The sequence below is a fragment of the Bubalus bubalis genome, chromosome 6 (assembly GCF_019923935.1).
Source record: "Bubalus bubalis isolate 160015118507 breed Murrah chromosome 6, NDDB_SH_1, whole genome shotgun sequence".
In the NCBI taxonomy this organism is placed as follows: Eukaryota; Metazoa; Chordata; class Mammalia; order Artiodactyla; family Bovidae; genus Bubalus; species Bubalus bubalis.
Window position 1 is genome coordinate 72,527,355 of NC_059162.1, and position 16,725 is coordinate 72,544,079.

Consider the following 16,725-nt stretch of genomic DNA (forward strand, 5'->3'; position numbering starts at 1 on the left):
GCTTGGACATCTGGAAGTTCACGGTTCATGTATTGCTAAAGCCTGGCTTGGAGAATTTTGAGCAATATTTTACTAGCATGTGAGATGAGTGCAATTGTGCGGTAGTTTGAGCATTCTTTGGCATTGCCTTTCTTTGGGATTGGAATAAAAACTGACCTTTTCCAGTCCTGTGGCTACTGCTGAGTTTTCCAAATTTGCTGGTATATTGAGTGCAGCACTTTCACAGCACCATCTTTCAGGATTTGAAATAACTCAACTGGAATTCCATTACCTCCACTAGCTTTATTCGTAGTGACGCTGTCTAAGGCCCACTTGATTTCACATTCCAGGATGCCTGGCTCTAGGTGAGTGATCACACCATTGTGATTATCTGGGTCATGAAGATCTTTTTTGTACAGTTCTTCTGTGTATTCTTGCCATCTCTTCTTAATATCTTCTGCTTCTGTTAGGTCCATTCCTTTTTTGTCCTTTATCAAGCCCATCACTGCATGAAATGTTCCCTTGGTATCTCTAATTTTCTTGACAAGACATGGAGAAATCTTAAACACATGTTACTAGGTAAAAGAAGCCCATCTGAAAAAAAGGCTCCATTCTGGATAATTCCATGTATATGACACTCTGGGCAAGGCAAAACTATGAAAACAATTAAAAAAAATTGTAAGTTGTGGGGGGAGAACTGAATAGTCAGGGCACAGAGGATTTTTACTATATGATATTTAAAATGAGAACTACATGTCATTATATATTTGTCTAAACTCAAAATGTACAATACCAAGAGTGAACCCTATGGCAGACTATGAACTTGGGATGATTTTAATGTGCCAGTATAGGTTCATCCTTGCCAAAGAACGTTATGTGCAATTCTAGTGAGTGATGTAGATACTGGAGGAGGCTACACATGTTTGGGGGCAAGGTATATATGGGAAATCTTTATACTTTCCATTAAATTTTGTTGTAATCCTACAACTGCTCTAGTAAAGTCTTTAAAAATATATACAGTTTACTCTTGAATAACTTGAAGAGTAAAGAGCATTGATACATGCGTTGTGGAAAATCCATATATAGTTTTACAGTCAATCCTCCATTTCTGAGTTTCCACACTACTGGGACTCAGTCGCTATACTACAGGGTGGTACTACAGTATTTATTGAAAAATCTGCATAAAAGTGTACACGCACAGTTCAAACTCTTGTTGTTGAAGGGTTAAAATCTCTGAAATCAAAATCAGAAACTTTTAGGAAACAAAATGAGATAATATAAAAAAATAAAATAGAATTCTAGCTTCAGAGTATAAGATTTTACATTCCTAATAGTCAAATAGAAAATATTAAATTTGACATTTATTTTTAAATAGATGTACTTGAGGTTCCTAAAGTCCTTTTGGAAGTAAGTGAGGAAAAGTCTTAAGTAAATAATAATAGAAGTATTTATTACTTTCTCCAGAACCTATACAAATATACAAGGATATGTAGTTAATATGTACTCACTACAAGTGAAAAGAATAAAAATTTCAGTACTTTAAAATTAATTTCCACTCACATATATCCTAAGACTTCTCACTCTGGCTTCAGAACTTGGGTAAAATTTTCAGACCCTTTCTACAGGAATGGTTTGAAGAGCTTTGAAAGTACCCCTGCAACATCCCTCCAGCCCACAGTTCTTACCTCTTTGCTTACCAGCAAGGCTGGCGGTATTTAATAGATGAAATTAAAGGAAAAAAAAAAAAAAAAGTAAGTGAAGGAATATAAGATTTTTACATAGAGTTATTCAAAAGGGAAATTACTTTGTTTTTCCTTTCCTTTATTTAATATTCATTTCCTGAGTGCATACTCTGTAGCTGTCACTATGTAAACAATATAAAGATTTAAGTTAGTTCTTGCCTAAAAGAAGCTCACCTCATTGATTTATATTTTTATTTAAACAACCACAAAATATCAGTTTCTTTTAAAAGTGAGAAATATCCATTCAACTCTGACAAATAAAAGTATTCTAATGGAGACATCACAGAAAGATATTTACAGTCAGCCATTATTTGAACTTGGAGAAGGCAATGTCACCCCACTCCAGTACTCTCGCCTGGAAAATCCCATGGACGGAGGAGCCTGGTGGGCCGCAGTCCATGGGATCACTAAGAATCGGACATGACTGAGTGACTTCACTTTCACTTTTCACTTTCATGCATTGGAGAAGGAAATGGCAACCCACTCCAGTGTTCTTGCCTGGAGAATCCCAGGGTCGGGGGAGCCTGGTGGGCTGCCATCTATGGGGTTGCACAGAGTTGGACATGACTGAAGCGACTTAGCAGCAGCATTAAATTAATTGTACCCCCACTAAGTTGGGCTACTCAGTCATATAGCAGGTAAATGCAGAGACCGAATTGATGATGAGGAAGATCTCTTTTATAGCTATAGAATTCAAATGAAACATTTTTGTTTTGACTGTAATCTGCTTTATTATTTTACTTGAAAAGCACCAGATGGTATACACTTTTAGAAACCTGGGGTATTTTTTACAACACCCCTCTACCCTGGTCCACAAAGCATTTAGCAACCTCTGAAGAAATTTTAGTTATCAGAGTTACTGGCATCTACTAGTGCTATTGGCATCTAGTGAGCAGAGGCCTGGGTTGCTGCTAAACATTTTCAATGCTAGGGCAGTCTCTACAACAAAGAACTACCTGGTCCAACATATTAAAAGTGTCTAGGTTACATCACTGCTGCACATCTGAAATTAACACAGTAAAGCAAATCAACTATACTTCAATTAAGAAAAAAAATAGTGTCCAGGTTGAGAAAACTGTCTATAAACACATGTATACCTGTGGAGGATTCATTTTGATATTTGGCAAAACTAATACAATTATGTAAAGTTTAAAAATAAAAAAAAAATAAAAAAAATAAACCTAAAAAAAAAAAAAGAAATATTCCCCTTCCCCAGCCACCACCATGAAAAATTTCCCAGGGTTTGTAGTTTCTCATACCAAGCTGCAAACCACCACAGGTCAACTTAAGTTGGCAAGGTGCTCCAAACTTAAACCAGCTTAATTCAAATAGAGACTCAATTATTATCCAAGTTAGAGAGCTATTATTCATATGTCCTGTTTAAAAGGGCTTCCTGACCCACTCTTTCAGGAATTACAAAGTGCTCTCATTAGCTCTGATTAGCTCCTGGGACTTGTCTTGCCTAAAATTTCTCATGCCTACACAGTGATAGCATGAAAAATGTATCTGGGTTTACTCACTATCAGAAAACAAATGTGAATTTATATATTTTTTTTCAAAACAACAACCTCATTTACCCTGCCAATTAAAAATCAAGTTTATTGAACTAAAGAAGCATAAGAAGCTTCCTTATTACATTGCTCTTCCAACATAACTGAATTTAGAGGACATGAAAAACAGGGGTGTAAATCAGTCTAGTTAAAGGCATAATCAATTCGCAAAGTCAGGGTCCACCTTCCTCCTTCCATATTGGTCATCATGTTTCTTCAAATATTAGAAGTCTAGCTTTGAAAGCAAAGTAAGGGTACCTGATTCAACAGGACATAGTAGGAATTCAGGCCAATGTCAATTCCTAAAACTTCTCACCAAATGAATATCCTACTACACCCACTCCAACCCTCGCCATCTAAAATGTTTCAACAATGCTGTTACCTATTCTGATACTAAAAACAACAACAACAACAAAAAAAAACCTGCTAAACAATGGCACCCGACTCCAGTACTCTTGCCTGGAAAATCCCATGGATGGAGGAGCCTGGTAGGCTATAGTCCATAGGGTCGCAAAGAGTCGGACATGACCGAGCGAGTTCACTTTCACTTTTCACTTTCATGCATTGGAGAAGGAAATGGCAACCCACTCCAGTGTTCTTGCCTGGAGAATCCCAGGGATGGGGAAGCCTGGTGGGCTGCCGTCCATTGGGTCGCACAGAGTCGGACACGACTGAAGCGACTTAGCAGCAGCAGCAGCAAATAACTATGTACTAGCTGAACTGAGAGGTGTTTTTTTCCTGTCATTTGTTGTTGTTTGTTTTTGTTCTGTTTTTTTTCTCAGGAGCTAAGACTTACAGGATTTAAGTCTCTGCTTGAAAGAAATCTAGGACCTCAAAAGCAAATACTAGAAACCCTGTAAAATCCTCTGAGATATACGCCCATAGAAAGGTGAAGAGAAAATAAAGTAATATGCACTTTTAAAGTAATTTTCCTCTCTGGTCAAAATGATAGCAAAATTACATGCAGGAATAAGGCTGCCCCACTCAGCATTCTTGCACTCACTTTAAATAATAGTGATGCATATGTAAATAAGCTTTCCAGCAGTCCAGGAATCTATAAATTAGGCTCCGTTACTGTTTCCTTTGGATGGGTTTTGTGAGATTTAAGTGCTTTGTGATCAGTGACTGGAAATTGAGCTAAAAACTAGAAATAAAGAAAATAAACTCTTTGCCTTTAAACAGAAGTGGTCCCAGTTTTCTTTCACAACCCTGAAGGGTTGTTGTACATACTAAAACTGCTGCATAGCTCCATCTCTGGTCACAGATACCCCTTCTCCTCCCCGTCACCCCCGCCCAGAAGATGTCAGATCTCTGGGAAACAGCGGTTACAAAAGGATGCTTTTCATAGCTTGTACTAGAAACGCTGGCACCCCCATCCCCGCATAAAATAGCACTAAACTGAGTCACAATGCTGGAAGCCGCCGTGCCTTCTGTTTCTCTTCAATGGAATCCAGATATTTTCTATGAAAATACTAAATAATATTGCGAAGTTTTGCCCATAAATACGGCATGCCGATTCTTCTAATCCCCGGTTTGCCCTAGATAATTTTAGGCTTTATCCATCAGTGTATCATGCAGGAGAGAAAAACGCAGTTAACAAGATGACAGTGTTACCTAGGTATTTGGCATCAGTATTAGCAAGAGTATGTCATTTGACGATTATTTTTCCCTAGCATACCAGACGGTAAAGAAAATGTTTTCATTCATCCGCAAATGACTAACATTTATTGATGTTTCAAAATGCGGTTGAATACTGCTGCACTCTCAATTTCCGAGACGGATTTGAGAGTTATGCTTGAATACTAATAACATCAGTAACTCCCGCTGCAAGCGTCTCGGGGGGCTTTGGAGTGTCACTTCAGCAGGGAGGTGATGCTGGCTAGAGGCTCTTCGATGAGTCAGTCTGGGTGGTCACAGGTGATGGGAATCCTTCCCTTTCCCCATATATCCTCATGTACCGCGATAAAAATTACCGTGAGCACAGCTACCGCCAAGCAAAACGACTCCCTGCCTGCCTCTTAAAGAGCTCAGTCTGGGGAGGCAGCCGGATGCTGACCCCTGCAGAGATTATTGCTTCTGTGCGCTTTGCCAGAGGACCCTGCTAGCATTATGGAAAACGAGTTAGGGATGTGTGAGGTTTTGCTTTATTTATTTCCTCCAAGGGAGGAAGGGCTGGGGCCAGGCGAAGAAAATCTTCAAAGACTGCCTTCGGCGGGGGATAGGGCTGGAGGAAGGGGAGGGGTAACCATATTTTTTAATTACTTGTTTCTCTTTATCACTTCTCTGCCCTGCTTCCCAAACTCCTCTCTGAACAAGATTGACTGGCCTAACTGCTATTGACTCTAGCCTCGGTTCTCGCATTGATCTGCAAATGGCCCAGAATAGCTAAAGGATCGCCAGCCTGGACAGGAGTTCAAGAAGGGAAGAAGTAAAAAAAGGGTAGGGGGTGGCCCCATGCCCAGCACCCACAATGTGCCTCGGTCTTGGACAGCGGCTCATAGCGGCGGGGCAAGCAGCTAAGGGAATACAGCGGCAGAGGGAGAGAGGGTAACCGCTCTGCCCCCGCCCCCGCCCCCGCCCCCCGGAGTCGGAAGCCTATCCAACCCCGTTTAGAGGCTGTTAAATGATATAAACCTGTGACTCGTTAAACCCCGTAACTTTGCCCTACCTAAATTCGAATGCCCTGATCATTCCGCCTGATAGGCTCAAACGGGTTAAGCTCCCTCTTACATAACAAGACTGCCTGGCTGTACACAATTAAAATACTTGATTGCAGTCTCTTCCCGACTCCATCCCGTCAAGACCCACCCTGTCCCTCCCAGCGCGCCTGCGTGCCGCACGCTCACATGCCCCTTGTGTACGATTCGCGCGCATTACAGGAGCGCGCTTACTACACACACAGATCCGCGCACTCTCCGCTCTGACCATACCCCGCACACACACACACACACACACACACACACACACTTCAGTGTCAACATGCACGGGGTCGGGGGTGGAGGGGGACCGCCTTCCAGCCCTCAGCGACTGACCCAATAGACACGCCAGCTGCTCTACCCTAGGCTTTGCAAGCATCCCCACCCGCCTGTCCCCTCAAAAAAAACAGTAACCCCCTCCACCGTCCCTACCTATTTCCGAAAAGAGGTAAAGAGTCAACTATGGGGGCGGTCGCTCGGGCAAGATGGGAAAAAAAAAAAAATAAAAATAAACAACAAAACCTCACAGTCCCTGGCGTCATGATGGCGCCTACCACAACTTGGAGGACTTAAAAGTTATGGTGCCTCAAGAGGTAAAACGCACCGGAGAGGGAAAGCAAAGCGCCGCTCTGCTCTCTTCACCTCAGCCCAGACGCGGAGACTTTTCTAGCAAAGCATCACTCTAGTGTGTACGACAGGAAGGGAAGCGTTCTGTCTCCGATCTCTCTCTCTCTCTTTTTTTTTTTTCTCTCAGTTTGTATAATAATATACCTCTTCCCGTGTTTTTTTTTTTTTTTTTTTTTTTCCGTTTTCTTTCTGCCTACCCCCCCCCCCAACCCCCCGCCACTTCATTTCCCCCCTCCCTGCTGCATCTTCAGTCCCCGGGCGGGGTTGCTAAGGAAACGGCCGCTTGGCAACGCGCGCGAGCCCGGGGGCCGCCGGCCGCCGCTGCGCTCCGCGCTGCTTCGGCTGCTATTGCTGCTGCTATTGCAGCCTCCGCCGCCGATCGCCCTGCCTCCGCCGTCGCCGCGCCTCCTCCCTCACTCGCCGGCGCGCTCCACTCCTCGCTAGATAGCGCGCGAGCCGCCGGAGAATTAGACACACTCCGGACTCGGCCAAAAGCAACCGAGAGGAGGTTTAGAGTGGTGCTAGGGGGTGGGAGGGGAGGGAGGGAGGGAAAGCAAAGAGGAGGAGGGGAGGCAAAAAAGAGAGAAACAACACCCAACAACTAGGTGTGGGGGCGGGGGGAGAAAAGAAACCCACCCACCCACCAAATTAAAGAGAATAAAAAAAAAAAGAAGAAGAAAGGGGGAAAAAAAGAAGGGGAAAAAAAAAATCCTGTGGCGCGCCGCCTGGTTCCTGGGAAGACTCGCCAGCACCAGGGGGTGGGGGAGTGCGAGCTGAAAGCTGCTGGAGAGTGAGCAGCCCTAGCAGGGATGGACATGATGCTGTTGGTGCAGGGTGCTTGTTGCTCGAACCAGTGGCTGGCGGCGGTGCTCCTCAGCCTGTGCTGCCTGCTACCCTCCTGCCTCCCGGCTGGACAGAGTGTGGACTTCCCCTGGGCGGCTGTGGACAACATGATGGTCAGAAAAGGGGACACGGCGGTGCTTAGGTAGGAGGAACGTCGTGCTTTTCGTACTTGTCTCAATCTGTCTGTCTGTCTCTCCACCTTTCTTGCGGTCTTTTTAAACCAAGTAAAGATGCTGGTGGTGATCTCTATCAAAAGGACCGCATTTCAAGAAGTCCAGGTGCTGATTCTGCCTGGAGCCGTGGCCCCTTTACTCCGGGGCAGGTGGCAAACAGAACTGGTGATGCTTAAGCACTTTGCCTGAACGCCAAGTAGCCCTGAGATGAGTGAAGTGTGAGGTTTAGGAGGGGCCGGTCCCACTTGGAAACTCAGTTCACAAGGTCTCTGTTTTACTGTCCTGGGGTACTCTTGGAGAGTCTGACAAGTTTATCAGGTTTGTTTCTATTTTACTGTAACCTAAGCGACTTTTTCCAATTGCTGGCTCCCTGCTCCCATGTATTTTCCCTCTCACTTGGACACTTAGGCTCAATGTCTCCCTTTTCAGTTTTCTTTCTTTCCTCTTATCGCTTTGTCCCCCCGCCCCCCCCTTTTTTCCTTCCTTCGTTTTTTTTTTTTCCAATTCCCCTCCTTCTTACTCTTTTCTATCCATTACCTCTTTTTATTGCTTTTCTGTTTTTCCTCCCATTCTTTTTTCACCTCATGTTTTCTTTTTCATTTCCACCACTCTAATTTCTGATCCTTTTATTTAATACGCTTTCCTCCATCCTTTACCTTCTCCATTCTTCGTTTTTCTTTCTCATTAATATCCCTGGTCTGTGAGCTTGACTTCTGTCTCTCTCTCGACTCACATTTCCCATCTCTTTCCCCATATTGTTTCCCATCCCTGTCACACACACATGTGTGCTCCCTCTAACCCCTTACAGTTCCATTTTCTCACTCTCACAAATCTCTTTTTCATAACCACACTCCCTCACATTTCTGTTTCACATTCTCATACATGCTGGCACTTCCATACTCTCCCTAACAACCACTTTCACATTCAGATTCTCTTCTACTCTCTAAAAAGGCACCCGCTCGCTCCTTCACTGTTCCACACATTGTCACTCACACATGTATACACACAGTCTCTCCCTCTCTCTGCTACTCTCTATCCCCTCATCTTTCCCTTTTCCTCCCTTTTTGCATTTTAAGTCTTGCTCCTTTTTCTCACTCTTCCTTCTTCCCTTCTTTTCCCCAAGCTTGGGCATTGAAATGTTTTGTCACTAATGAACATCTGTAGCCTAATTTTATCTATAAGCAACATTGCTGTAAGAGCCTGGTAACATTTTTTCTCCTGTGAAAATATAAATTGATGATCAGAAGTGCTTAGATCTAAACAAGGCTAAACAGCCTTATACCTTCATTTCCTATAGCCTTCCCTTCTGCCTGTGACACCCCCACCTGACATAGATCCTGAAAGATATCCTTTCTCTCCACTGGGTGGTAGTTGGCTTATAAGTACAGATTGCAGAAAATCAGTGTATGTGGCGTGTTTAAGGTGAAACAGAGAAGGCTATGTTTTATTTGAAACATGCAATATATTGTAAATTTAATGATCTTGGATCTGGGTGTGGTAAACGATTTACACCTTCTTAAACATGCCTATGAGTCCAAATTAATGTAGAATACTGTTACAGTTTCTAATAGATACTAGTTTATAGTGTATGTATCTACTGTAAACACAGTGCTACTGGATGTGTACAAAAGTAACAGTTTGTTGCCACTTAGTAAAATACCTCGAATTGCTGATAAAAGAGATGAACTTTTGGTCACACGGAGGATTTAAATTAAACCCTTGGTGATATTCTTTATATTAAGTTTGTTTTGGAAGTTTAAACAACAGTGGTAAGGATGAAATGCTGTCTTTAGAGCCTGCAAACACATATCATGGGAACTGCAATCTATATAATTGTAGTAGCATATTGCCTATTTGTAATGAGCATTAACATTTTCAATCTAAAGGATTTGATAGACTGCTTGTCTCTTGATGGTATATCTTGAGTGTTTTGTTTTTAGAGAATAATCTAATGAATACTATGGCTAATTAAAATAGCTGAACTCATGGTCTGCTTCTAGGAGACCTATGTTTCGTTCACTCATTGCTGCCAATAGTGAAGCTTCTCTAACTAGCAGCAGCAATATTTTTCCAGTTTTGTTGATTTGGTGCAGTCCTTGTTTACTTGTGTGCACCTACCTCATCCATTTATATGCTGTATCCTGAATTTTGTCATATCTTAGTTTAGAGAACTTTTGGCTTTTAAACTTTTTAAAGAGAATGGTATCTCTGTTTCTTTTGAATAATGTTTCTAACCAATTACAGTTTTCTTAAAAAATAGACAGAATCTTTCTTTCTTTTCTTTTTTTTTTTTGGCATATGAAACAAATCTGATCCGCATTACTTTTTACTCAAAGTAATTGGTTTACAGTAATTCTAGAATTCTCTAGGGACTGATTCCATTTTTTTTAATTTATCTTTTTACATTGACCATAGGTTTTAAATACTTTAAACATATATAGTTATAAGAAACCCTCTCTCTCTCTTAAAAAAATGTTAAATTGCATCAGTTATTTTTCCTGCAACTGGTATTTACTCTGTTCATATACCAGTACAGAAGAGCTTAAGGACTATTTAAGTGTAAGTCAGGTGAGATATTTTTCATCAAAAGTAATGTCACAGAGTTATAGTTTATGTTTTCACTTTGGATACTTGGAATTGTATTTGGTGTAATTATCTAATTCATTAGAAAACAAAACAAAACAAAAAAAACAAAATCTTCCCTCATACAAACACGCCTTCACATCAAAGTACAGAAATCTAGTACTCAAGAGAACACTTTACTGAGTTATGTGATATTGTTTATTAAGCTTTGCATGTTTTACTCTTTTTAATGTAACATATTCCTCCAACTATCTCATAAAAAGCAAATAGTGGCATAACAGTTATCAAGTAACTTTAAGTGCTAAAGGCCTGAAAGTGCAAATGTGTCAATCAGTGACTCTGTTGCTTGTGGTTACATTAATGAAACAGAAGTTTAAAGGTCAAATGATACATTTCTATCTCCTAAATGCCAGAGTGTCTGTTTTAGAGAAAAGAATCAAGAAAAGCAAACCTTTTCTTACATTTTGTTATCATACAAAAGAGAATCCATTCTGTGATCCACTAACTATACCTATCATTCTATAAATCACCTTCTCTGTTTGGATTAGAAGACTTATAATGAAGTTCCATTTAATAATTTCAACATTCTTATCATTTTAACTTTGCCTCTTAAGCTTAGTGAGGCAATATATTAAATGTCAAAATGTCCCTTAGGTCTAATAATGATATTCACTGATAAATCTCTGAAGAATTCACTTGAGATATTTGGACATTCTTGTTGAAGTATTTAATGATGCATCTATTCAATACAATAACACTTGGTACCTCCCTTACTTTAAATAAATGCATGGATGTCTGGAGCACGTTGTAATTTGCTACCAGTACAAATTAACATTTTCACTAAATTTTAAGATACTAGATATTAGATTGCTACCACATTTACTACTTATTAATATTTTATGCTTAATAGAACTTGTTAATCTGTATATGGAGAAATGAACTTTTTCTCTAGTCTTCAAATTATATTTTGTAGTACCTGGAAGATCTGAGTTGATGTTTCATCAGGTGATGTAGCAAAGAACAGGACATTCCAGAACTACACTGGTCATGCATTAGGACCCAGTGTTTCTAGATCTAGAAAACCAAGGGGAACATAACTCTGCTCTGGCTTAATACATAAATTTCAGATGAATTTTTTTTTTGTAGTTTTGCAGCTGCTTTAATGTGAATCAGTCACTTTATTCTTACCTTATTAACAAATACAGTTATGTCGACATGTCCAAAAATGTTTAATATTCTTTTGAGACAATACAAGGAACAACCTCATTTATATCCTCCCAGTTTTTAAAAAGACATGTCATTTTTAAGAGAGTTCTTTCATCTGTTTCTACTTCAACTCATCTATGAATTTTGTACATTTTAAGCTGCCATCCTGATATGAATTCAAAATACCCCATTCTCTACTTGTCATCCTTTAATCAAAGGAAGGAAGAGAGATTCTTTTCTTAAATGTGGTATCTTCTTTTACGTTAGCAAAGTTGAACATAACTTTGTCATTTTAATGAAATAGATTTCAGTGAAAGTTATATGAGATCCTAATAATGATATTGTAATAGGGCAGAAGACTTTTGCTTCAATCACAGAAAATAAAGTGCATTTACATAGAAGCTATTTCCATTGGAAGTCACAAAACTTATGAGTAGATTTATAAATGGATATCACAAGTATTTATTACTTCTCAGACTTTGCTCAATTCATTTGCCTTTTGATTAGACTACATTAAATTAGTTTTGTTTTGAAATGCATGCTATTGGATACAAGCAAGTAAATGATGTATAAGAATGCAGAATTGTCAATAGCAATATACCTCAATTATACTATACTTTTTGAATATCATTGAAGACTGTCTTCAATGGTAGAGTCTCTTCAAACTCATCTGTTGAGTCATTCCTACCTATTTATGTGGTGCAAATACACTGTTCAACTCTACAGGCATTTGCAATTTATAACATTAAGGCATTATTTAAAAGCCTGTATGCTTATTGAATAGTTGAATAGTGTTATCAAACAGTTTTTGTTTTTTTTTTTTTAATTCTGAGGTTTTTCTCATTCTTTTCAAAAGAGAAGGGGTAATAGATTGTCATGCTGAGTCATTTTGGAAAAATATGCTCCAAAATATGGAATAAAATGCAACAATGTTACCTGTAGTGATGTGTAGAACTGTTGTATTAACATGAAGCACTACTTGATACATTAATACATAATCATTCATTATATTAAAGAACAACGTAGCATTTTAAAATTTTCCAGATGGATTTATATTTTTCTAGTCTTTTTAGTCCAGAAGGACTAATTAACCCATGTGGTTGTATAAATCTTTGAGCACAAGCATGTTAATGAACTACTTATTTTAAATAGTTGAATTTACAGTTAAATAGCTTCATGGACTAAATTAATTCTGAAATACCTGAGTTGCAAAATGTTTGAAGAATTATTCACATCCTGTAAGTGACATTTCTGGGCCTTATTGACCAGATCCAACTTTTATCCTTCTGCTATACTTTGCTATTAGAGATAGACAATGAAGCTAATCCCCAGGCTGTATTCCCTTGTTCTTCATGTCAGCTGTTTTCAGACTGTGGTTGTCCTGTGGTAGGTGGTTTTGGGAGATGGGAGTACATGATGAGTGAGAGGTCAAGGTGTTTCTCCCCTCCTACATTGCTTTGGGCAGTGTTCAGCAGTGTCTCCATCTCCCACTGGAAGCTCTTTGCTCCATTTTCCACTGGATAACCTTAACTTGGGCTTCTGTATACTGCTTCACCCATTTGTTCTTCCATCCTAAGAGTAGTAGTAGCTTCCTAATATTTTAACCGTCGGGTTGTCTTACCATTACCTGTTCTTATCAACTTTTGCATCATCTTTGCAGTCAATTCTCTGAATTAAATCCTCTAAGTTTTAAATATTCAGAGTGGTTTACATTTTTCTGATAGAACCCTGATTAATATGTGTTGAGAAGTAATAGTTTTAGTGATTTTTAACTATATTAAATATTGCTCATGGTAACATAAATAGTTGCTTCCTACCACTGGATGTAATAGTTGTTTAAGGAGGCAAGAATAGAACCATAATAACGCTGGAGCATATTACAAAAAAGAAAGATGGATATTTGGGGTATTGTCATCACCCAGACTATGGTGAATACAATAAACCAATTATATACATTTTAATTAAATATAATGTTAAATAATTAATTGAAGTATAAATAATATACCGATGATATGAATGGGAAAAATAGTTGATGAATATAAATTGGGAAGAGTCAATAATACTGTATCTTTTTTTTTTTTTGACTGAGAAAAGAGAACCAGGGCTAAACTCTGTTTGTGGATATGTGATCAAAATGTTGAACTAATTCCTGCAGTGTTGACTATTGAAATCAATAGGAATTAAAGACCTTTTTTTTTTTGTAGCTTAATACCTGAAGAACAAATCAAAGTTTCCAATTTCTTATGAAATATATGAAGTGTATGATCATAAAAGTGCATGTAACCATTGTACAAATAAGTCTCTCAAGCCATTTGAAACTTTTGATTAGAAATCAGATCACCTTTCTACCATATCCTGTTCAAAATGTCATACACTAAAACATTATAGACAACGTATTTCTAACATGGAAGAGCTAAGGGAAGCTTTATTAGTTTTTTTTTTTTTTTTTCTCGTTTAACAGAGTATTAGATGATGCAGTGACCTTCCCCTTACATGCTTCAAAATAATATCTTTCTAAAAGATATTATATAAATGTCTGGCCCCAATATAAACAGCAGTCATCATAAAGTCCTATTTTGCTGCTTGTATCCATACTTTTGCAGGAAAGATGGTAACTTTAAACCATGAATAATGCAGTTGTTCAGTTGCTATGTTGTACCTGACTCTTTGCAACCCCATGAACTGCAGCACTTCAGGCTTCCCTGCCCTTCACCATCTCCTGGAGTTTATTCAAACTCATGTCCATTGAGTCGGTGATGCTGTCTAACCATCTCTTTCTCAGCATTGATTTCCTAATAGTCATCTCTAAAGGATGCTCTAGAGAGGATTTTCTTGAGTTGGAACAGAAGATGGACTTGACTCATTTCTTCATTTCATTGTTCTTAAAGCTTTGTTGATCCGTTACAGATTGTCATGGACATTTCTATGTATAAGGGAAAATAATATGTACTGCTCTTTTTTTTGGAGCATTGTATTGCCTGCTTTCTTGCTTTTGTAGAAGAATTTTTAAATGGCATCACATGCTTTTTTGTCAGATATTTTATGTGTTTCAAATTCAACAATGGAAACAAACTTCCCAGGCTATTAAGAGAGTAAAATCCAGGATTTTCTACATAGGCACTGTCATTAACAAATTGGATTTTAATTGGACTTCCCTGGTAGCTCAGTTAATAATCTGTCTTCAACGCCTGAGACCCTGGCTCGATTCCTGGGTCAGAAAGATCCCCTGGAGAAGGGGTAGGCTACCCACTCCAGTATTATTGGTCATCCCTGGTGACTTAGCTGGTAAAGAATCTGCCTGCAATGTGGGAGACCTGAGTTTGATACCTGCACTAGGAAGATCCCATTGCAGCCCACTACAGTATTCTTGCCTGGAGAATCCCCATGGTCAGAGGAGTTTGGCGGTACACTAATTAATTAGTACACCATACCTAAAATGTGACAATTTATAAGATATTGGAGAAATTTAATAATAGAAGTTTTTTGATGTTTTTTTCAAGTATTTTTCTTTTATGCTGTGTTAAATTTGATTGGCAAAACACCTGGGTTTGTAAACTTTATGACTGTTGTTCATCCATTTCTAGGGCCTTAATATTGAATCTTGCCTATATCAAGCCAACTGCCACTATATTTTAAATTAATGAATGTTTGGAAGGATAAGCAAAAGATTAAATGTATTTTTCCTTTATATTATTAATTATTTCAAATTTTAATAATTTCGGTATCTTTATTGCTGCAATAGATCTGCGTGCTTATCATGATTGAGTACTTTTTATTGAATCCATTTATCAATAGTCTCTGTCTTTAAGTAATGCCTGCAGAAGTCCTATTGGATTGAGACACATACATTGGAATAATTCAGTGTCTTTAAATTGCAGGATACAAGCTATTAGTGAGTCTTGAAGAAAATGTATTAGCTACTAAAGGTATTTTTTTAATAAATTGTACTAAAATAGGGTAGAAAGCATACATAGTAAAGGTAAGTTTTATTTGATTAAACTTTTATTTTTTATGTTTGTGTGTTTATACTCTGTCAAGATTTTAGATGTATTTCTTACTGTAGGTTTCATCAGAAAAAGCTTGTAATGCAATTATAAGGTACAGTTTTAAGATTATTGAGATGTATTTAATAGTTTTCAGAAGATCTAAGATTTTACATTATATAGGAGGGCTATTGCTCTTTGTAATTATAATTAGCTGATAACAGGAACAGTTCAAAGTAGCAAAGTGTTCATTGTAACCTTCTAACATTTTTTCTTTTCCTGCCTCAACTCATGGAGTCTCCTCTTCCTTTCTCCTAAGGTTTCAATTAAATAAAATCAATAAAGATACAGAGGTATAGAGAATTGGGTATTTGTTGAGAATGAATAATCTCAATTGTGAAAAGTAGCTACACTCCCCAAGCCAGAGCTTAACTTTTGTATCATTCTGACTATCTCCCAGAGGTAGGTCAACTGTACTTTATAAACCACAGAGTATTGGTACTAGCTGATAGAATTTTAATGTGGTCATATGGCTTTGATTTATAATGTTGAGGAGGTTATCTATTAGCATAGTGTTTTCTAAGCCATATCAAGTTCTGAATCCTGACAGAAGACCTTTGACGCTCTTAAGCATCCAGCTGGCATGAAATTTGGTCTTTTAATCACTTTCTCTAGGAAAAGGGGAATATAGGAAAGGAGGAATTTGGCTGTGCTGCCAGTATTAGTGTTGCTGTTTTGAAGAGAAGCCAATACATTATACTTTCTGGATAGCTGGTAATTTGTTCAATTTAAGGAGGATGTTTATAACACTTTTTGGTCCAGAACTAAATTATTTTTCACTGAATTTCACTAAGTCCTTTGGACACAGGTCCAGTGCCCATACTCATGCTACAAGATTGGGCTTATTTAAAACTATAGCTACTACCATGAAGTACTGAGAGATTTTGGATGAGTTAAAGGGCACTGGGGGAAAAGTGTGTTTGTTCTGTTGTCTTCAGAAACCCCTTTCCTCTCGTGCAACTAAGTTAAAAGATGTTATAAGGATTTAAGAGATACTATGAACATAAGAGCTATAATCAGAAGGCAGGAGAGTATTTTCTGTTTATTCTCTCCAATTATATCACATACTATTGTTTCAGAATATTGCATAAATAAGGCAAAGGGAACATAAAGTTTTCCTAATGCTATGATATTTTTTATAGGAGATCATATTTAGATATATCTGATTTGTAAATAACTTATTTTCAAATTAATGTCTTGGTAACTGACCAGCTAAATAGAAAATGACATCTATTACTTAACACATTGCTGGCACATTGTTAGTTCTCAAAATGTGAATGTGG

At 38.4% G+C, this 16,725-nt stretch overlaps 1 protein-coding gene across 5 annotated transcripts in view; it reads left to right on the plus strand.

The window, feature by feature from the left end:
• Positions 1-7,168: 7,168 nt before the first annotated feature.
• Positions 7,169-16,725, plus strand: part of NEGR1 (neuronal growth regulator 1) — a 1,028,214-nt gene continuing 1,018,657 nt past the window's right edge. For 4 of the 5 annotated variants that reach the window (XM_025289451.3, XM_044944850.1, XM_044944849.1 and 1 more), the window contains exon 1: positions 7,172-7,579. In XM_025289451.3, coding sequence (XP_025145236.1) covers positions 7,404-7,579 — 176 coding nt within the window. In that variant the 5' untranslated portion in view covers positions 7,172-7,403. Of the gene's footprint in view, positions 7,580-16,725 lie in introns of all 5 variants that reach the window. The other variant, XM_044944851.2, reaches the window with a different exon arrangement.